This window comes from Triplophysa rosa, linkage group LG8 (assembly GCF_024868665.1).
Source record: "Triplophysa rosa linkage group LG8, Trosa_1v2, whole genome shotgun sequence".
NCBI lineage: Eukaryota > Metazoa > Chordata > Actinopteri > Cypriniformes > Nemacheilidae > Triplophysa > Triplophysa rosa.
In genome coordinates, this window is record NC_079897.1 from 5,752,383 (window position 1) to 5,771,287 (window position 18,905).

The 18,905-nt window shown below is 38.4% G+C and overlaps 1 protein-coding gene across 1 annotated transcript in view; it reads left to right on the forward strand.

Annotated features, from left to right (window-relative positions):
* Positions 1-1,434: 1,434 nt before the first annotated feature.
* Positions 1,435-18,905, forward strand: part of cpne4a (copine IVa) — a 78,884-nt gene continuing 61,413 nt past the window's right edge. Inside the window, exons 1-2 of the mRNA XM_057340368.1 lie at positions 1,435-1,598; positions 12,017-12,203. Coding sequence (XP_057196351.1) covers positions 12,033-12,203 — 171 coding nt within the window. The 5' untranslated portion in view covers positions 1,435-1,598; positions 12,017-12,032. The remainder of the gene's footprint in view (positions 1,599-12,016; positions 12,204-18,905) is intronic.

The window sequence follows — 18,905 nt, forward strand, 5'->3', positions numbered from 1 at the left end:
TTTCAAACATCATAGCACAATAGAGAACATCAAATATCCGGAATAAAGTCATTAGTTACGTTTGAACATTGTCCGCGAGTGGAAACGCCCTTCGGTGGTTTTTCATCCAATCGCTGCCCTGCCGGACACTGTGTGTGCGGAAACACTGCGGAGTGTTTAAACGCTCCCGCGAAATGGCCATGACGGCGACAAAATACCGCGGTAAGTTGTGAATCTGGACGCAGAACCGATCACAGGCCATACACAGTACGGATTGGAGCAAACATCTTTACATTTTTTATAACTTTTATTGTGTTACAAACATTAACAATCACTTCCCAATCGCGTCCTTCCACCATGACAAAAGCATCTTGAACTCCATCTTCAAAGTATCTTATTTTAGTTGTAGGTAGTCCTTATGTTGACAAACATTAGAGTTTGATGTTTTAGGGTTATATAGCCTATGTTTTAAATACAAAAGGGTTTAGCACATATTTGTGTAATTAAAACACAACAATGAGCTATTTTTAACATAGCTCTGTCACCTGTTTTTATGCTGCACGTTTTGTATGCATGCACATGATGTAGGCCTATTTGCCTCTTATGCAGCTCATATCACAACTTATATGCTAAATATAATTGCTTTTATGTATTTACATTTTTATTCAAAACTATTTGGCAAACAGAACAGACGCATTTTTACAAGCTAAAGCTAGAGGTCGCTGCCTGCAAAGCTACAAGCTGCAGTGTACAGTAGCCTGAATTCCTGCCATTGATGTTACATAATACTAAGTCTTTCTAAAGTTTTCTCATTCAGTAATACACCTCGTAACTGTCAGATAAATGATTTAAACATTTATTTTTTATTGTATGTGTTGCCTGTAAAAATAAACATTCAGACCTACATTTACGAAGAATTTTAATAAATATTTTTTACCTGCGACTTGATCACAAACAAAAGGTGTGAAAAAGTGACATTGTCTGTGAAGTGTATAACTTTTTTTTAATAATACCTATAACATTTGTACATAAATTTGACCCTGCCTGAAAAACCAGGCTGAAGTCTCGATAAAAAGCATCAATCAACGTTTGATTTCATATACATTTTAATCTTTGGCATGACCTTACTTAATCAATAGCCTACATAATATAGTATATCAAGGTTATATTTTTACAGAATGTACTTTACATTATGTAGGATGATTTGATGTAGAAAATAAAAATACTTGCTGTTGGTTTTCACAGGCAGGGTCACAATTGCTTGTTAATTTGTATGTCACTTAAGTCACAACATGTCTTGTGTTTGTGTTTGGTAAAGTAGCACTTCAAAAAATAAAAGCATATTTACCTGTGGCATTTACCTGTATCTCATAGCACCTCCTCTTGAAGTCCGTGTAATCCTTGTATTTTGTACAGCGCGTGAAGGGGAGGGACAGGCGCGCGCGCGCGAGATGCGATCTCAGAGACACTCGCTGCACTTTACTCTCATTCATCTGCACATCGGCATGAGGATGGAGATCGACTCCTCGTGTACATCACATATCTGCTTAATACTCCGTTTTTGATCGCAAGCAGAGGAAGCATACATTTTCCTGGGATTAATTTTCATGTTTGTTAAGGTGAGTAAAAATATGAATCTCATTGCAGTGCCTTGCACGAGCGCAGGTGCATCACAAAGATGCTACGTTACTTTTATTTGGACAAAAATCACTTTGTGAAATAAAAAGTGGAAAATAACAAAGATTAAGGTTGGCTTATATTGTTGCGTTTTTAAGGCGTGTTATGTATTAATTTATTTGTTATTCCTTAATTCTGATTGAGAAAGTGTTGTGGAACGATATTGCATTAAACAGGTTGACAACAATATGAGTTCTCAGAGAAAATAACTTTACAAGATAACTTTGTATTTCTTAAACGTTATGTAGCCTATTGTTATACTGTAAACTGCACACTTCACTTTTACAGGTGAAGCAATAAATAGGCTAGCTATTAATAGCTATGCAGCTGCGAACAGGTGTTAAATATCATTTTAAATTACCGTATGCTATACCTTTCTTTAAAACAGGCATTTTTTATTTTTAGAAGATTTATGTAGGCTACATAATGTTCGACCAACCGTCGTCTATCAACCTTCATAAAGATGCAATTCCGTCAGTGTCCAGATGGGGGTGAACAATTAAAGCAAGTTAAGCGCACCAGACCTTTAGCCTATTTGTTTGCTTTACCTGCACTTGTCTGTTTAAGGATGAAGAAAAAAAAACTTCTAACACCCAGTGCAAGAGTCCGTATACATATGGTTACTCTTAGGCAGAAGTGGTGGTTAAATTTTCATTTCGACATCAATACACTTTTTATCTTTAGGTTTCTGTTTTTCTTAAAAATCTTTAATTCACTTAAAATATATGTTAAGTCCCTAATCTATTTTCTAAACTAGGCCTTTTCAGGAAACCGTCCCAATAGTCTTACATTTCCATTATGTCTTTACTTACCGTTTCACATATGCCTTGTGTGTCACAAGCATTTAATGCTTGTGACACACATTTAGAGAATGTATTTACGTCCCATCTAATTAGCTAACTTCCTAAAGAATAATGAGCTATCATTTTAAATAGCTGCCAGCGGCAGTGTCCCCCATCCTCGTGTAATCGAGCAGGCTGATGAGCTGATCACATTCAAGTGAATAATTGGTTTGTTGTAAATGACTGGAAATAAGGCTAAATGAGATGGCAGGATGCAACACTCTGCTGGGATTCAAACCGACTGCATCATTCATTTTCTGAGAGTCATCATTGGTGATTGTCAAATTATGCTCAATGGTTTTAAAGAGGGGGAATTTCCTGCTAATGTGGAGAGAGAAAGTTATCATGTTGAGATGGGGCATTATGCGTAGACAATCGTTTAGACAATCACATGTTCAGGTCGAATGTGTGGCTAAGAAATGCATGATACTCAAAGGTTCAAATCCCAATGGGGTGTTTGTGTGAACAGCTGTCATTGTGGCTCCGAGTGAGGCAGGAATGAGATTAACTCGAGACCAAAAGGAGACCTTTGTACAGTTTTCTCCAGAGATTTAAAAAATGTACATGTGATATTTCTCAGGCTATTCTCATCAAAATCTTTGAAACTGTAAAGAATGAACTATACTTAATTAGTTAAATTATGTCATGGTCCTGTCTCCTTGTTCATGATTTTCTAGTCTAGTGGCAGGATTGTGACAGATCCCTTGTGTCTAGTGTGAGAAAGACATGGCATTGTTTGTATTACACATGCCATGCACTTTCTCGTGTCTCGTCTTTGGCCCCGCCCCTCTCGTTCCTCGTATAGCTTTCCTCCTGTGTCTCATTACCCACACCTGCCCATTGTTATCCTCCCTTGTTAGTTTCCCCTATATATATGCCCTCGTGTTTGCTTGTTCGTTGTGCTTACCTGTTTACCTTGTACCCCGAAGCTGTTTGCTCCTTGTTCCAGTTGCTCCTTGTTCCGTGTCCATCTGGAAACCTCATCTTGTTCCTGCTGTGTACCCCTAGTCTAGTCAGTGTAAGTTTTGTCTAGTGTCAAGTTTACGTTCCTGTGTAGTTTATTATTTATCCCGTATGTCCTTGTTGTTTTACCCCCCCCTCGCGGGTCTTTGTTTTGTATTTTGATTGTTTAATAAATCCTGTGTTAACCCCTTCGCTGCTGCCTGCGCTTAGGTTCTTCCCCACAAACCTGACAACATTATATGTAGATCTTTACTGTTTCTATATGTTAACAGTTGTTTTATTTGTTTCTATTTTAAATTCTAAAAATGGGGGAGAAACATGTAAACTACTGTATTAATTTTGTTTTACAGGATTGTTTATTTATAATTCATTTTATTAGCAAAGTGTGATGTGAGCTACCCCTGAGCAACATTTTCTCTGGAGGAAATTTTCTGGTAAATCGAGATTATCCATTCAGTGTTAAATCGAAGAAAATCAAGTTGTTGTGTTCATCTTGCATATGTTGCATTTTTTGCATATTCATTTTATTGATTTTGGACAAAATTATATAAAATAATCAAAGGCACCGGGTTTGTGGCCTCTGCACAGCATAGATGATTAAGTACCCAGTGTCTGATCCTGCTGGGGACAAACAGAGTGGCCCTTACCTCACACATAGATGCATATTCATCAACACTGCAGATTTTGCATAGAGCCCTTTATGATGGGTTCAGACGGAATGCATTGCATTAAACATATTACACACGACACAAATCTGGCGGTGGGGAAATAATTCCAACATAATCTTATGGATCTGAAGTGGAGTTTGGTTTCCTGTGTGTAGGCTTATGAGTTATACTGGACACAGCTCAGTCACTTCAGTAATGAAGTACTAATGTTGGTAACCGAACAACAGCAGGACCCATTGACTTGCATTGGTTTTGTCTCAATACAATAGAAGCGAGTGGTACCGCTGTTGTTCGGCTACCAACATTCTTTAAAATATCTTCTTTTGTGTTCAACAGAAGAAAGAAAGTCATACAGGTTTGAAATGACAAGAAGGTGAGTAAATGATGACAGAATTTTCTTCTTTTGTGTGAACTATCCCTGAACTATTTAGAATCTGACTGTTGGGGCAGTCGTGGAGTCGGACTTGTGACCAGAAGGTTGCCGGTTCGATTCCCAGGGCCGGCGGGTAACGACTGAGGTGCCCTTGAGCAAGGCACCTTACCCCTACTTGCTCCCCGGGCGCTGCAGTGATAGCTGCCCACTGCTCCGGGTGTACGTGTGTTCACCACTTGCTGTCCGTGTGTTCACTACTCTGTGGATGGGTTAAAAGCAGAGGTCACATTTCGCGGATGGGTCACCATATCTGACTAATAGGTCACTTTCACACTTTTTAACACTTTAGGTGTTGCTCAGGAACCTACTACACATGCATTTCTTATGATCATATATTGACCCAAAGGAGTAAATGTGGGTCATCACCATAATAATCTGTACATTTTGTTCTGAAGAATACCTCACGTGAAATAGAATACAGTATTTTGGTGCTGGATTATAGTGTTGTTTAAAATAGCCAGTTTGTTGGTTTTATGTTATTTAGTTATGGTGGATTCAGGTTCCGATTAATTTACCCAAAATTACAATTCCAGCACATGATTTTGCTGTGTGTCAATCACTTTGCTTCTTTTATAGAGTTTTGTGGAACTAACTTTCTGTGTAAAATCTAATATGGGTTATGCAGGAGAAAGTTGGTGATGATGGGATTTAATTTGTTTGGGGGTGTACTGTCTCTTTAAGGCAGTTCGAAGCAAGCCCTAAAGCAGAAATTCAAGACCGTTTTGGTTTGCAAAGAATGTCTCAACATTTCATCTCTGTATGTTAGATCTTGAATGAAAAGGCTGTCAGAAGTGTTGAGTTTTGTTTTATTGTGGCTGAAATACATTCTGCTGTAGCTCTGCAGGAAGAAATTATTGGAGATCTGGAGAGATGGGTTATCTCCATGCAGACATCCCCCTGTAGAGACGCTCTGTTGGACATGAGGATGCAAGGGAAGGGTTCATCGGGCAAGCGCCGCCTCTTGTTTACACTATACCGTAGTGCTGTGCACTATACCGTGCATAGTGCACAGCATAGGTGCGCTGTGCACCTAAATTAATAACATGATGGAGACAGTTTGTTGTTACCTGTCAGAGCAAGCAACACATTTATTGGATTCGCCGTTATTAATAACATAAAATCTTGCATAAATATTGCCAAGTGAGCCTTGATACATGTTTCCTTTTCTTTGTTTATCAACTCCAGTCTTGATATTTTTGCAGTATAACAAGCCTGCAGACTGTGTTGCTGCCAGGTAATTGCTTGTAAAAGACTTGTCAGGGGAGATAGCAGCAAACGCTAGCAGTTAACCGTTTTGAAGTGCACGCATGCCATCTGTTTACCTTGGCAGTTTCACATGCGATAGCTAAAGCATTTATTTTAAACCTCAGTCTGGAAAATTGTGTCTGCTAAATGACTTAATGGAATAATTCACAGAAGTATGAACATGCTGTCAGTATTTACTCAGCCTCATCATGGTATAAACCTGTATTCTGTTATTTTGTCAGTGGAACACAAAAGTTTGTCACAGGTCCAGTTTGTAATTTTTTTGGAGGATCTGTTGACAGAAATGCAATATAATATACATAACTATGTCTTCAGAGGTGTATAAAGACCTTACATTATGAAGCATTATGTTTTTATTATCTTAGAATGAGTTATTTCTAGGGATGGGTATCATTAAGATTTTATCGATATCGATACTGCTTATCGATACCGGTACTTATCAATACTGTTATTGATACTACGCTCTATAATTTGATGCAAAAACACATGATGTGACAAGATGTTAAACATTTTAAGTTTCTTTATTACAGCTGAGCTTTAGAACGGCAGTTTACAAATACTTCTGAGCAAACAGAAAATGCCACATAAATTTAAGTACTATTAGTATAATAAAGTAATATTTTTTTAATTATATGTACTATTTTTTTTATAATTTTACTAGCACATTTACTTCAATTTACTAAAGTAAGTAAATATACTCCGTGGCCGAATTAATAAAAACAATGTTATTACTTGTTCTCAAATAAAGGACTTTTATTTTGACGGGTTTCCGCAAAGGGGTGTTTGACGGAAGCTTCCTCGTTGTGAAACGCGGATGCTGAAAGCTCCACAAGCGCAACCATGCCACTCTTTAACTCATAAACACGCAAAACTAGCAGATTACAAATACATCGCGGAAATCATATGGTCCTAGATATCACACATACGTCGAGCAAACTTCAGCCATTCGGACATCATTCAGGGATGGAAAATGACAGGCAGCAGCCTCTAATTCGCCATTTAACACACGAATACACAGAGATAAAACAACGCAAGTATCGATAACAGTATCGTTTGTCATGAAGCTTATCGATACTCTGGTATTGACCCAATTATGTACCGGTCCAAAAAAGTACCGGTTCTCGGTACCCATCCCTAGTTATTTCTATCTACTACATACACCGCGGGTCCCCTTACATGGAATTTGCGATGTTGTTTCTACAGTAGCCCTAAACGGACAAACTGCTCTACAAAGCGCATTTTACATTAAAACTTCAGCCTGTGACTACTAACTGTCGCTAAAATAATCAGGTTTTGTGTTCCACATGAAAAGCAATATGTACTTATATACTAATGGCTGGAATACATTACAAGACTTTCAAAGTCTGAACAGATTTTTTTTAAAACTAGACATCATACACTTGCAGACTTTTTGAAAGTTTCAGATAGAAACACACTATAACTGATCAAATCTGCAGACTGGCAATCTGGGCAAAATCTGAGCAAAAGTCTTGTAGTGTATTTTAGCCTTGAACTGACTAATATTCTTAGGATCTTAAAGGTATTTTCCATTGAATTTATTTAATCCCGATCTTGCTAACAAAACCTAATACCTTTACAGTGAGCTGGTAGAAATGATGGTGCTTAAATCGGCCAAAGTTAATGTATAACTGTGAGAGTAGTGTAGACGATGAGGGATTCCCAGAAACAAAAAAATCCTGCTTGTTTTTTCTGTACCACTTCCGTCCTCCAGGAAATCTATGATGCATGAGAGAACATTCTGTCTGCCATTGCTTTAACAAGCAGGATGCTGTACAGTGACACATCTACTAGTTAGAAAGCAGAGAGTTAATCCAAGAGAAAGAACGGCAGATTGATGGACAGCACCCTCTCTGTGATTACAGCTGTTGTCTCGGGAGTTCCTCTAATTCCCTCATCAGCAGTGGAGGAGACAGCGTTCACAGGTGGAGTTTGTCACAGGAGCGCTGCTTGTCTGTGCCCCCATCAGATACAGCGCTGCACTCAATCTGTTTGAGTTTTCTCTCACGATTGACGCTACACTCTACTGCATACAGTTTGTTTTTGCTACTAGTATTCCATGTATGTTCCAGCACCAATTAGAGACACTGAGTGTCAGCTTCTCTCCTGATAATACAGTAAATATGCTGCATAGTGTAGTGTTACATACTGTTGCTGTCGGACAGAAAGCTTGTATCTCCAAAACTGCCACCTTACAGGAAATAAAAAAAAAACACTGCTTTTTTTTAGTAATTAAGCTCTGTGTTGTCAAAGCTGACAAGCTTTTTTTTCGGTACTTTTTTGGTCAAATATTTGTATATGTCTGTAAACCCCAAAGATATTTTATGACTTTATGACTTATGAAAAATATAAACAAATATGAAAATGGGGTTACTTAGAATGCATTGAGGGTGTACATTGTTCAGTGTGTGTGTGTGGAATACTGTGTATATTATTTGGTTTCATGTTATTTTCTCTCGTGATTGTACTTGTTGCCTTAAAGTGATAGTTCACCAAAAAATGAAAATTCTTTCATCATTTACTCACTCGTGTTATTCCAAATCTGTATGACTTTCTTTCTTCTGTTTGCATCCATACAATAGAAGTCAATGTTGTTTGGTTACCAGAGTTCTTCAGAAAGACATGAGGGTGAGTAAATGATTTTTGGTCACACTTCAGTATAGGGGGCAATTCTCGCTATTAACAAACCATTAACCACGACTTTTCCCCCAATAAACTCTTAATTTATTACGTATTAATAGTTAGTAAGGTAGTTGTTAGGTTTAGGTATTGGGGATGTAGAGTATGGTCATGCAGAATGTGTGCTTTATAAGGAAAAACCAAGCACTGGTGGCTGAAACGCAGAATTAAAGGGGCGGTGCAAATGAATTGGTAGATACTGCTATGGAAAAGATGTGTTGCAAAATAATTGCTGCTAAAGGTTTTCTTTGGGAAAAAAATATTTGATCTCTCAGTACTTCATTTTTTTTGCAAAACTTTCTTTTTGTTTGCAGTTGTATTTTTTTTGCTCAATTTAAATTTTTATTTTGCAAAACTTATTTTTTGTTTGCAAATCTTTTTTTTGTTGCAAATATGTGTGACCCTACTTTGACTCCATAGGATAGCAGTTTGCGTAGTAAACTTAGTTGGAGCCTTCTGTTAATTTGGTTAGAGACGTAACGTTAGGTTACACATTAGCACCATTCGCACGAGATTAGCATTATCTGGGGACCTCTGTGATTTTTAATTACCTCCCCACATCAGTATTTCATGTGATGCATTCGCACAAGATGATTTTACTCAAATTTACTGACTTATTTCCCGGATGTGATGGCAAGGCTTTGCGTATAGTTTGTATAGCCTATAGTTGTATTGCGTTTAATGATATATGACCGTACCTGTCACTCAGCATTTGAGACCAAACTGATCGCATCTGATCGCAAACCAGACAAAAGATCACCGCGATCGCGAGTCTCAAATGTTACAAGAGTTTCCATGATAAATAAACAAACGGGAGACTCCTGGTAACTTATGGATATGACCCAGCACCCCAAATAATTCCAAAACACTTCAAAACAGCCTCCATTATTCGCAAACAGTGGATAAAACCTTGATAAAATGATATATGTGCCCGCCAAATCACAGAGATGCCGATTCGCATGGGCTTAAGATCACAGACAACCTCTGCAATTAATACAAATGACTAGAGGTCCCCAGGTAATACTAATCTTGTTCGAATAGTGCTCAGGGCATATCAAGCGATCTCTAACAAAGCAATAGTGATGCATAGCACACAAATGTTTTACTCACATAAGATTGCTGCGCCATTCCTATCGGATCCAATATTGATGGCACAGCACTGCTTTTTAATTTTAGTCTCTATGCAAATCCAGTGTCAACCTATGCCTTGTTCACGAAGGCATCCTCGGAGAAATGAAACGAACAAACACACCATGTTTTTCCCACATGAGCTGGAAAGTCTTTAAAAATAAACTTTAACCCCGCATTCCTAATATTGGAATCCGAAGGAAGGTTATGCAGCGACTGTATTCTTCCACAACCAGGGATGGCACAATATTTAGCTTTCTTTAACGGCATGTTTGTTTATTGCTTGCTCGCTCTATCTGGTTCTGTGCCACTTGTGTTACTTCAGAATTGTCATGCGCGAACCAGTGGGCGGGGCTAGAGAAGTAGTCGTTGATATTCTTTCTGTGGAGGCGGTGTTCAACCTATAGGTAGATGCATTCCAGAACCTGGCATTTGCTGGGCCTGGTGTCAATAACAGTTGTAATCTCAGTAACTTGCATGATGTTCACGTGAATACGAATCCCTCTTATATAACAAAAGCTCAGGTAAAATTGTGGTTTTAATTCATGGCATCTTTAAAATAAAAAGAAAGAAAATGATTGGCTCACATCCGACAAAGTTATTCCACTTTGATAAAAGACAATGAAAGCATTTAAAAAAAAAATATATATACGCTGATGAGTTGTGCTCAAGAAGACAGGGACATTTATAAAGGAAGCAAACTTAGTCAATTGTGATTTCATCTGCTCTTTAAATGATGCCATAGGGAACCAATAAAGCCAATAACTGCCACCATTAGACTTTAATGGAGTTGGAATGGATGGCTCAGTGCTGTCCAGTGCAAAGTCAGAAATGAAGAAATCAGCAGGTCCCAGGGGCCTGATGGAGGGGACATTAAGGTCGCAGCCTTCTGCGGAGGTCACGTCTTGTTGCCTCCGTGTTGCATATTTACAGAAGAAATATGTTTTATTTCTGGAAGATTTTTTAGGCTTTCTTGCATGATTTATGCACCCGAGGCACAAGCACAGACGTGTGACTTTCTGTTTTTGCTTTGGATTGTATTGATTTACAATGTTTACAGTTTGCCTTCCGAACCTGCGTCAGGGGTTTCATCAGTTTAAGTGTTATGAATGGGCGTAATTCGCTCAGATTTCGCATTGACGTGTCTGTCGAATCGCCTTTCTCTCATAAACATTGCATGTCTATAAGAAGAACCTTAGCGAGCATCATTAGCACACACAGAAATAGAAGTGAAACTGGCAGTTAACACTCAGAAAAAAACAGCAAGCAGAAGATTAGTGACGTATGTGTGCAGTCGCTGTTGAGAAGTTTGCACTTCTCAGAGAGAGAGAGAGAGAGAGAGAGAGAGAGAGAGAGAGGGAGAGAGGGAGAGAGGGAGAGAGGGAGAGAGCGAGAAACACTCACCTCTGTCCTCTGTATTATCACAGCTGACCTATAATGTATGAGGCTGTCACCTGTCAGAGCCGAACTGTGGGCGTGATGGATGACTTTTCATTGGCTGAGAATTATCCTTTGAATGAGTTGTTCTCATTCACAATGTAGCTCTCAAAGGTCATACCCGTCGTCTCTAAATCTGCTGTTAGTGGTATTATAGGTCTGCATAAGTCATGACCACATTTTGTCTTATTTAATCAAGATAAATGAGCTCTAACAGTAACAGAAGCAACCTGAGTGTAAATGTACCAGGCAATTTGTTTTCCTTCAGGTCAAATGTGTAATTTTTTTGCAGGATCTATTGACAGAAATGCAATATAATATACTTAACTTGGTCTTGTGTAAGAGGTGTAGAAAGACCTTACATATGAAGCGTTATGTTTTTATTACCTTAGAATGAGCTATTTCTATCTACATACACCACGGAATTCATAGAAATCAATTACATGGAACTCACCATGTTGTTTCTTCATTATTCCTACACGGAAAAACTTCCCTACAGAGAGCATTTTGTAAATGTGTTATCTCTTTCGGCAAAGAAGTGAAAACGTGATGACATCTTACTCCTGTGTCAGCCACCGTAGTGCTTTGAAAGGGAGGGGTGGAGTGAGACGTTGGTTGCAATTTGCAATCTCACCGCTAGATGCCGCTAAATTTCATACACTGGACCTTTAAACTTAGGCACATAACTTGTCGCACACGAATGATACCTTAAGTTTTGAGGCTTTGTGAATGCAAGTGGACTGTTAAGGTTTTATGTTTTTTTCTGATTTTCACCTGGCAGATGATAAAAAGTAGCAAAAAAAAGAATTAGAGGGACCTGACCCATGTCTAGAAACAAGAATATCAGTAGATGTGGGTCAAGCCTGGCAACATTTTTTAAGAGAAATGTTATGAATGTGTAATCACCTTTACTTTTTTCTTTTCAGCACAAGTATCTAAAACATGAGTGACATCTACGAGTCTGCAGCCAATTCTCTGGGCTTGTTCAACAGTCCCTGCCTGACTAAAGTGGAGCTACGCGTAGCCTGCAAAGGGATTTCTGACAGGGATGCCCTCTCCAAGCCTGATCCCTGTGTGGTCATCAAAATGCAGTCCCATGGCCAGTGGCTGGAGGTGAGTTTGGATTTTATGGGTATTAAAGTGTGCGATTCCAAGCAGGAGCATGAAATACCCAGATATGTGATTAAATGTAATGACTGTGTGGAAATAAGGTTTCTAAAATATTATTGTGGACCTTTTTCACACGTTTTATTGCAGGTTTTGAAATTTCTATTTTCTTTATTCTTTTTCACACAATAGTATCTTGTCATGATTCAGACACATCATGTCATGTTTCTCGTGGTCTAGTGGCAGGATCATGACAGAACCTCATGTTTTATGTGGAGAGGGGCATTTTTGTTCGTATGGCCTTCCATACACCCTCTCCGGTCTAGTCTCTGTTCCCGCCCTCTCGTCTCCTCATTATTGCTCGTTTATTGTTTCATGCCCCACAGCTGTCCCCCTCTTGATTTGATCCCTTTATAATGCCCTTGTATTTTCTGTCCTGTGCTGGTCCATTTTGTTTCGTGTGGTGTAGTTCCTGTGTCTTGTTCAGTTTAGTCTAGTTTAGTTATTTGTAATTTAATTCAAGTGTTGTCTCTTAGTCTTGTCTAGTGTAGTTAATCCGTGTTCCTGTTTAGATGTCATGTTTATATCGTTATTATTTTAGTTTTGTTTTATATTAAACTTCTTGTTAACCCCTTACACGCTGGCTGCACCTGGGTCCTCTGTCCTTGTGTCTCACCACGATCGTGACAGTATCTCATACAGATTTCGGTTAAGACAGTAGGGGAAGTTGATACCAAAGAGATTCCCACAGATACTTCTGGTGATGACAATTGTGATTGAATGTAGTGTAAGAAGTGTCTATGGTGTTTTTTTTTTAATGTTTTGTTTCTTTACAGAACAAAACTTTAACGTTAATGTCAGTACTGTACGTCTACAAGATAATACCTCTGGACATTTGATTTAGAGAATTTGTTTTTTCTACCATGTTGATATTGAAACAATAACTCTCTACTTTATGGGTTATATGAAGTAAAAATTACTTAATTCGACTTAACATAGTAAAGTCTTTCAACGACAAAGATAATACAAATACAGTACTTAAAGAGTACATTCCTCAATATTTTTAAGGGCTTATTTTGGTTTATGGAGTGTCCGACAACAAGTTTATGTACATACATGATGTAAAAATACTATTATTTCGTAATAATTTTTTTTTTTAAATAATCGTTTTTATTACCTTACTTCTTGACTGACTCTCAAATGATTCGTTCCGCGATTCATCTGTGTAATCTCCGCCTTTCCGCCAGCGTAGTCTGATCTGATTGGTCAGATAGTGTAGTCTGCTGTGATTGGTCAAATGGTCTAGTCTGCTGTGATTGGTCAAACGCGTTCAGCATGTGTCGCAAATGGACCGCCTATCATTACTGCTGTATTACGGTTTGCAGGTGGTTGGATAGTAACAGTGTATAGAGAGAGATGGCGTCGATTTTACCTTACCAGTTCGAGCCCGAGTCTGACGAATCATTCTTTAATCCTTATACAGATGCCAGTAAGAAAAAGGACTGTTTTAGACACTTCTCTTGTAACAGTTAGTTATCACGGCATACAGTGTACGGTGTTCGTATCTTCAGATGTTATTATAACTATAGTACACCACGCAGTTCTTGAAATAAAGACTTTGCGAGTTAATATGGTTGAACACTTACATTAGCGCAACGAGTTTATAGCTAACGTTAGGTAAACAAACAGTAACAACCCCAAAAATAACGGTAACGTTAGCTAAACACAGACATGAGATAACGTCACACAAATTTAATTTTAAGTAAAGACAAAAATAAAGAGTCACACTTACAGGTTGTGATTCGGTGGAGCTTACAGGTCCAAATAAAGTTGGTATTGCAACATCTTTTAAGGAAAGACGTTTAATGTATCCTGCAGTAAAGGCGCCAAGATTGATGAAGCAATCTTCGGTAAAATGACGCGCGCAAAGTAAAACGTTCGGTTTATACTCCTTTGGTGTCGTTTGAAAAATAAATAGTAACCATTTTTTCCTCAGAAGTTCTTCCTTTGGTAGTGAAAATAAGACTGACTTAGTTTCACTACATAGAACACAGCTTCTCTTAGACATGATGCACACGTCACGAACGAGCTAGTACAGTGTTTGGGGAGGAGAGAGTTAAGTTTTCGCAGTCAGTAGGTGGGGATTTTTCTAGTGACGTAGGTACATTGTGGTTAAAGATTCGGACAGGTCATGGCTTGTTCGCGTGATTCAGAGTCGATTACCTTTTTTATAAGCTAATAACTTTGTTATTCGTTCACCTTCGGATTTACAACTTGGCAGATTGCTTACATTCAAACACGGCAAAATTAAACACTTCATGAAATGTATTTTTTATGATCTCGAGGAATGTACTCTTTAAACTTTCTGTGGTGAAATAGGCTAATATTTACACAAATAAATACTCATTCAAAACAATAACAAGTGATCAGCTAACACACAGTTTTACTGTGTGGGCGAAAAAATAGTGCATCTGTTTACTTCTGCTGCTTTTAATATTTCGGTGTTAAAACGAAACCTATGCCCTTTCCTGCCTCAGGCGTAATGGAAATCCATTGTTTTGCCTCATAATGTGTCAATTCAGTAAAGTTTAACTACAAGAAGTGAAGACAGTGCACTGTTTTCTCTTGACAACTTATCTAAACTGAAGTGTTCACAGAAGGTAGTAAGCTGTTAGATCAGATGTTGTGGGAGAGTTTGAGTTTCTGAGGGTTTAGTAAAAGGAAATATCAGGGCTCTAGACTAACTTTTTGCACTGGTTGCACTGGCGCGCCTAACTTGTTTTCTTAGGTGCACCAGGACAAAAGTTAGGTGCACCCAAATTTTCGACCGCATCACATTTAACACCGCAGTTTTACCAGTTCACTTTTTTTAAATCGCTGTCCATATAGGCAAAATTGACTTGTAAATGATTAACTAACAATCTGGTCAACATAAAGTTCTTTATTTGAAGCACAATTCTACAAGAAAGGTAACTTACTGAAAAAGTGTTGGTGCTTAAAGTGCTTCACTGAACTGAAACTGAAACTTAAAACATCTCAAGATAAATGGACCAGGGCTTGACATAACCTGGGAGGTTGATGGCTCCATGTCAGAGCATTGCTTATGATTTTCGGACGGATCAGGCCTTAACTTAACATTATTCACAAAACAGTTGTCAATCGTTCTTTTCATCTTCTCTCATCATCCGCGGCTACATCCACTCTGTTTAACTGACTGGGCCTATAGGCTCCTCACCTCTCTCTGTCTGACTGCAGCACACGCATTTTCAAACGTACACACCAGAGGTTGCGCTAGACTTTTTTATTGTCCGCCATTTTGACTGACAGGCTCGTAAGAAATCCGTCATAATCTATTATTATCCTTCACTATGGTGCAAGGTGGCGTTAGGTGATAATTAGTATGTTCGTGACGTCATCACGCTGTACTTGCATCTCGGAACTTGTTGTATTTTAATACAACTGAATGCCCAATAAAGTCGTTGTTGTTTATATTCATCTATATATTTAATGCTTTAATGTTTATGTACATATGTGATTCGATCTGGGAAAACCCAACACATGGTGCAAATATTCAAGTGTATTCAAGCCCTTTCCAAATCAGTTTTTATTTTGCTCATACCTTGTGTATGTAACAAAAGTTATGGCTGAGGTCGGCTGAAGCGCTAGGATTTTCAGGAACGGAATTTGGAGGAAAACGGGTTTAAAGTTAAGTGATGAAAATAAAAGCACAACAGTCCAGTATCACAAGTAAAAGTCACTTTAGAGTAGTAAAAGACTTACTCTAATAACAATTTAATAAAAAAACCAAAACCATTTGAATAAAACGAAAGTAAGGAAAATGGTGCGGGCACACTTAAAGAATGAGAGCTCTGCCATTATCACTACACAAGGAAACCAACAAACATTACGGACAACAACTAATAAGCAGTGAAGCAAGTTTTACGTTGTTTATCATGTGCATAGTGTCTGGACTTTTGATCATCCCTTGTATGTTTTGCGATCGGATAACTCCCGGTGCTGCAGACGGGGAGCTCTGTCATCTCACGAAAACATTGTATAAAAAACTTTGCATGCCGTAGTTTACACAGGACTGGCGGGAAATGTGCATTGATACTCCTTCATTTTTCATGTTATGTGGTTTACTTTGATAGGCGCAGAGGTGGACGAAGTACACAACTTCCTTACTTGAGTGAAAGTACAGATACTACTGGTCAAATATTACTCCACTACAAGTAAAAGTTGTAAAGACAGATTCTTACTTAAGTAAAAGTACAGAAGTACGTGCTTTTAAAAGTACTCAAGTATTAAAAGTAAATTTACTTTATGTCAGCTGTGCATTGTTTTATTGTCATATACCTTATGCTTCTGAAGCAACCTACTGAATACACAGAGTAGCGCACAGTATCAGTTGTATTAAAGGAGTAGTTCACTTCAAAATTTGCCCCCATTGACTTTCCATAGTCATTTTTATTCCTACTATGGAAAGTCAATGTGGGAAAATTTTGCAGTGAGGAACTCCTTTAAGAGCTTTATATGTTTAGCACATACAGTGAGGGAAATAAGTATTTGATCCCCTGCTGATTTTGTAAGTTTGCCTACTTACAAACAAATGAAGGGTCTATAATTTTTATGGTGGGTTTATTTGAACTGATAGACACAGAATATAAAAAAAAATCAGGGGAAAAAAATGTTATATAAAGGTTATAAATTGATTTGCATTTCAGTCAGTGAAATAAGTATTTGATCCCCTACCAACTAGCAAGAATTCTGGCTCCACAGATTGGTTATGTGCCTATATGGACCACAGATTAGTCCTGTCACTTTAAGAAAGTACTCCTAAATCAGCTTGTTATGTATATAAAAGATGCCTGCCAACAGAATCTGTATCTTCCAGTTCAACCTCTCCAACACCATGGTCCAGACCAAATAGGTTTTAAAGGATGTCAGCGACAAGATTGGAGACCTGCACAAACCTTGAATAGGCTACAGACAGAAGCTTGGTGAGAAGGAGACAACTGTTGGTGTGATTATTTGGAAATAGAAGATATACAAAATAACTATCAAATGCCCTTGTTCTGGAGCTCCCTGCAATATTTCCCCAATGGGGTAAAGATGATCATGAGAAATGTTAAAGATCAACCCAGAACTACACGGAAGAAGCCTGTTAATGATTTCAAGACAGTTGGGAACACAGTTAGCAAGCAAAACATTGGTAACACATTGGTAACACGCTATGCCACAGTACACTGAAATCCTGAAGCACCCGCAAGGTCCTCCTGCCCAAGAAGGCCCGCCTGGCTCGTCTTAAGTTTGACAATGAACATAAAAATGATTCAGAAAAGGCTTTGGCGAAAGTGCTGGCACTGCTGTGAGACCAAAATGGACTCCTGTGTTTGGAGGGAGAGAAATGCTGACTATGAGCCCAAGAACATCATGTCTACAGAGAAGCACAGTGTTGGAAACATTCTGCTTTAGGGCTTTTTCTCTGCTACAGGTATACAGGATGACTTCACCGCATTGAGGGGCTGAGGGACGGGCCCATGTACCGTAAAATCTTGGACGAGAACCTCCTCCCCTTAACTAGGTCACTGAAGATGGGTCATGGATGAGCCTTTAACATGAAAAAGACGCAAAACATATTGCCAAGACAACCAAATAGTGGCTTAAGGAGAAGCACATTAAATGTCCTAGCCAGTCTCTAGACCCTAGTCCTATAGAACCTCTATGAAGGAGGCTAAAACTCCAATTTGCTGAGCGACAGCCAAGAAACCTTAAAGATTGACAGAGGAGTGGACTAAATGTATCCGGACACATGTGCAAACCTGGTGACCAAATATCAGAAATGTCTGACCTCTGTGCTTGCCAACAAGGGTTTCTCCACAAAGTACAAAGTTATGTTTTGCTTGGGGATCAAAAACTTATTTCACTGACTGAAATGCAGAAAAAAACAATGAATTTTTGAAGTAGAATGAGATTTTTAAATTAAATTCCTCTTTGTAGTGTGTTTGGGTACCATCCCACAAATAGAATCCATCACATAGCCTACAAGTAGACAACAAGTATCCATAGTACAATTCCCATTATTCCCATTAAATCCATTACATTTTATATTGTATTTTGGGCTGGGTTCTATTGTTTTTATTTCAACAGGAATACTTCAACTATAGTAACTTCAGTAAAAACATCATTCATTTTCCAAATCGCTTTAAATGATATAGCAGCAGATCAGAAGTTAACACGCACGCGTAGCTCAAGGTGTATGTGATGCTTATTTACCGTTTAGCCGTAATGCCGATCATTTTCATGACAATGTTTCTATGATCTTTGACTGATCGTAACCCACAGATGATTACACCACACTTTAACATGTGCCCTTTTCGTCTTTTATTCTTCTATTTGTCTTTTTAGAGCGCTATCAATGGTGTAGCAGCACCTACGTTTACATTAGTTTAGCGGGGAAGATCCCAGAGTTGCCAGATTTGCGTAATTATTTTGCTAAATGGCCATTCAAAGCTTGCCGGAAAACCGCAAGCTTAGAAAAAATAAAATACTTGGCAACAGTAAAAGGTCCTGGAAGATCGCAAGCAAGATAAATGACGCACACCGGAAAACCCGCTGCATAGAAACCATTTTCTACTTTTTGACCTTTTTATAAATGTAGTGGAGTAAAAAGTATGATATTTGTCTTTCAAATGTAGTGAAGTTAAA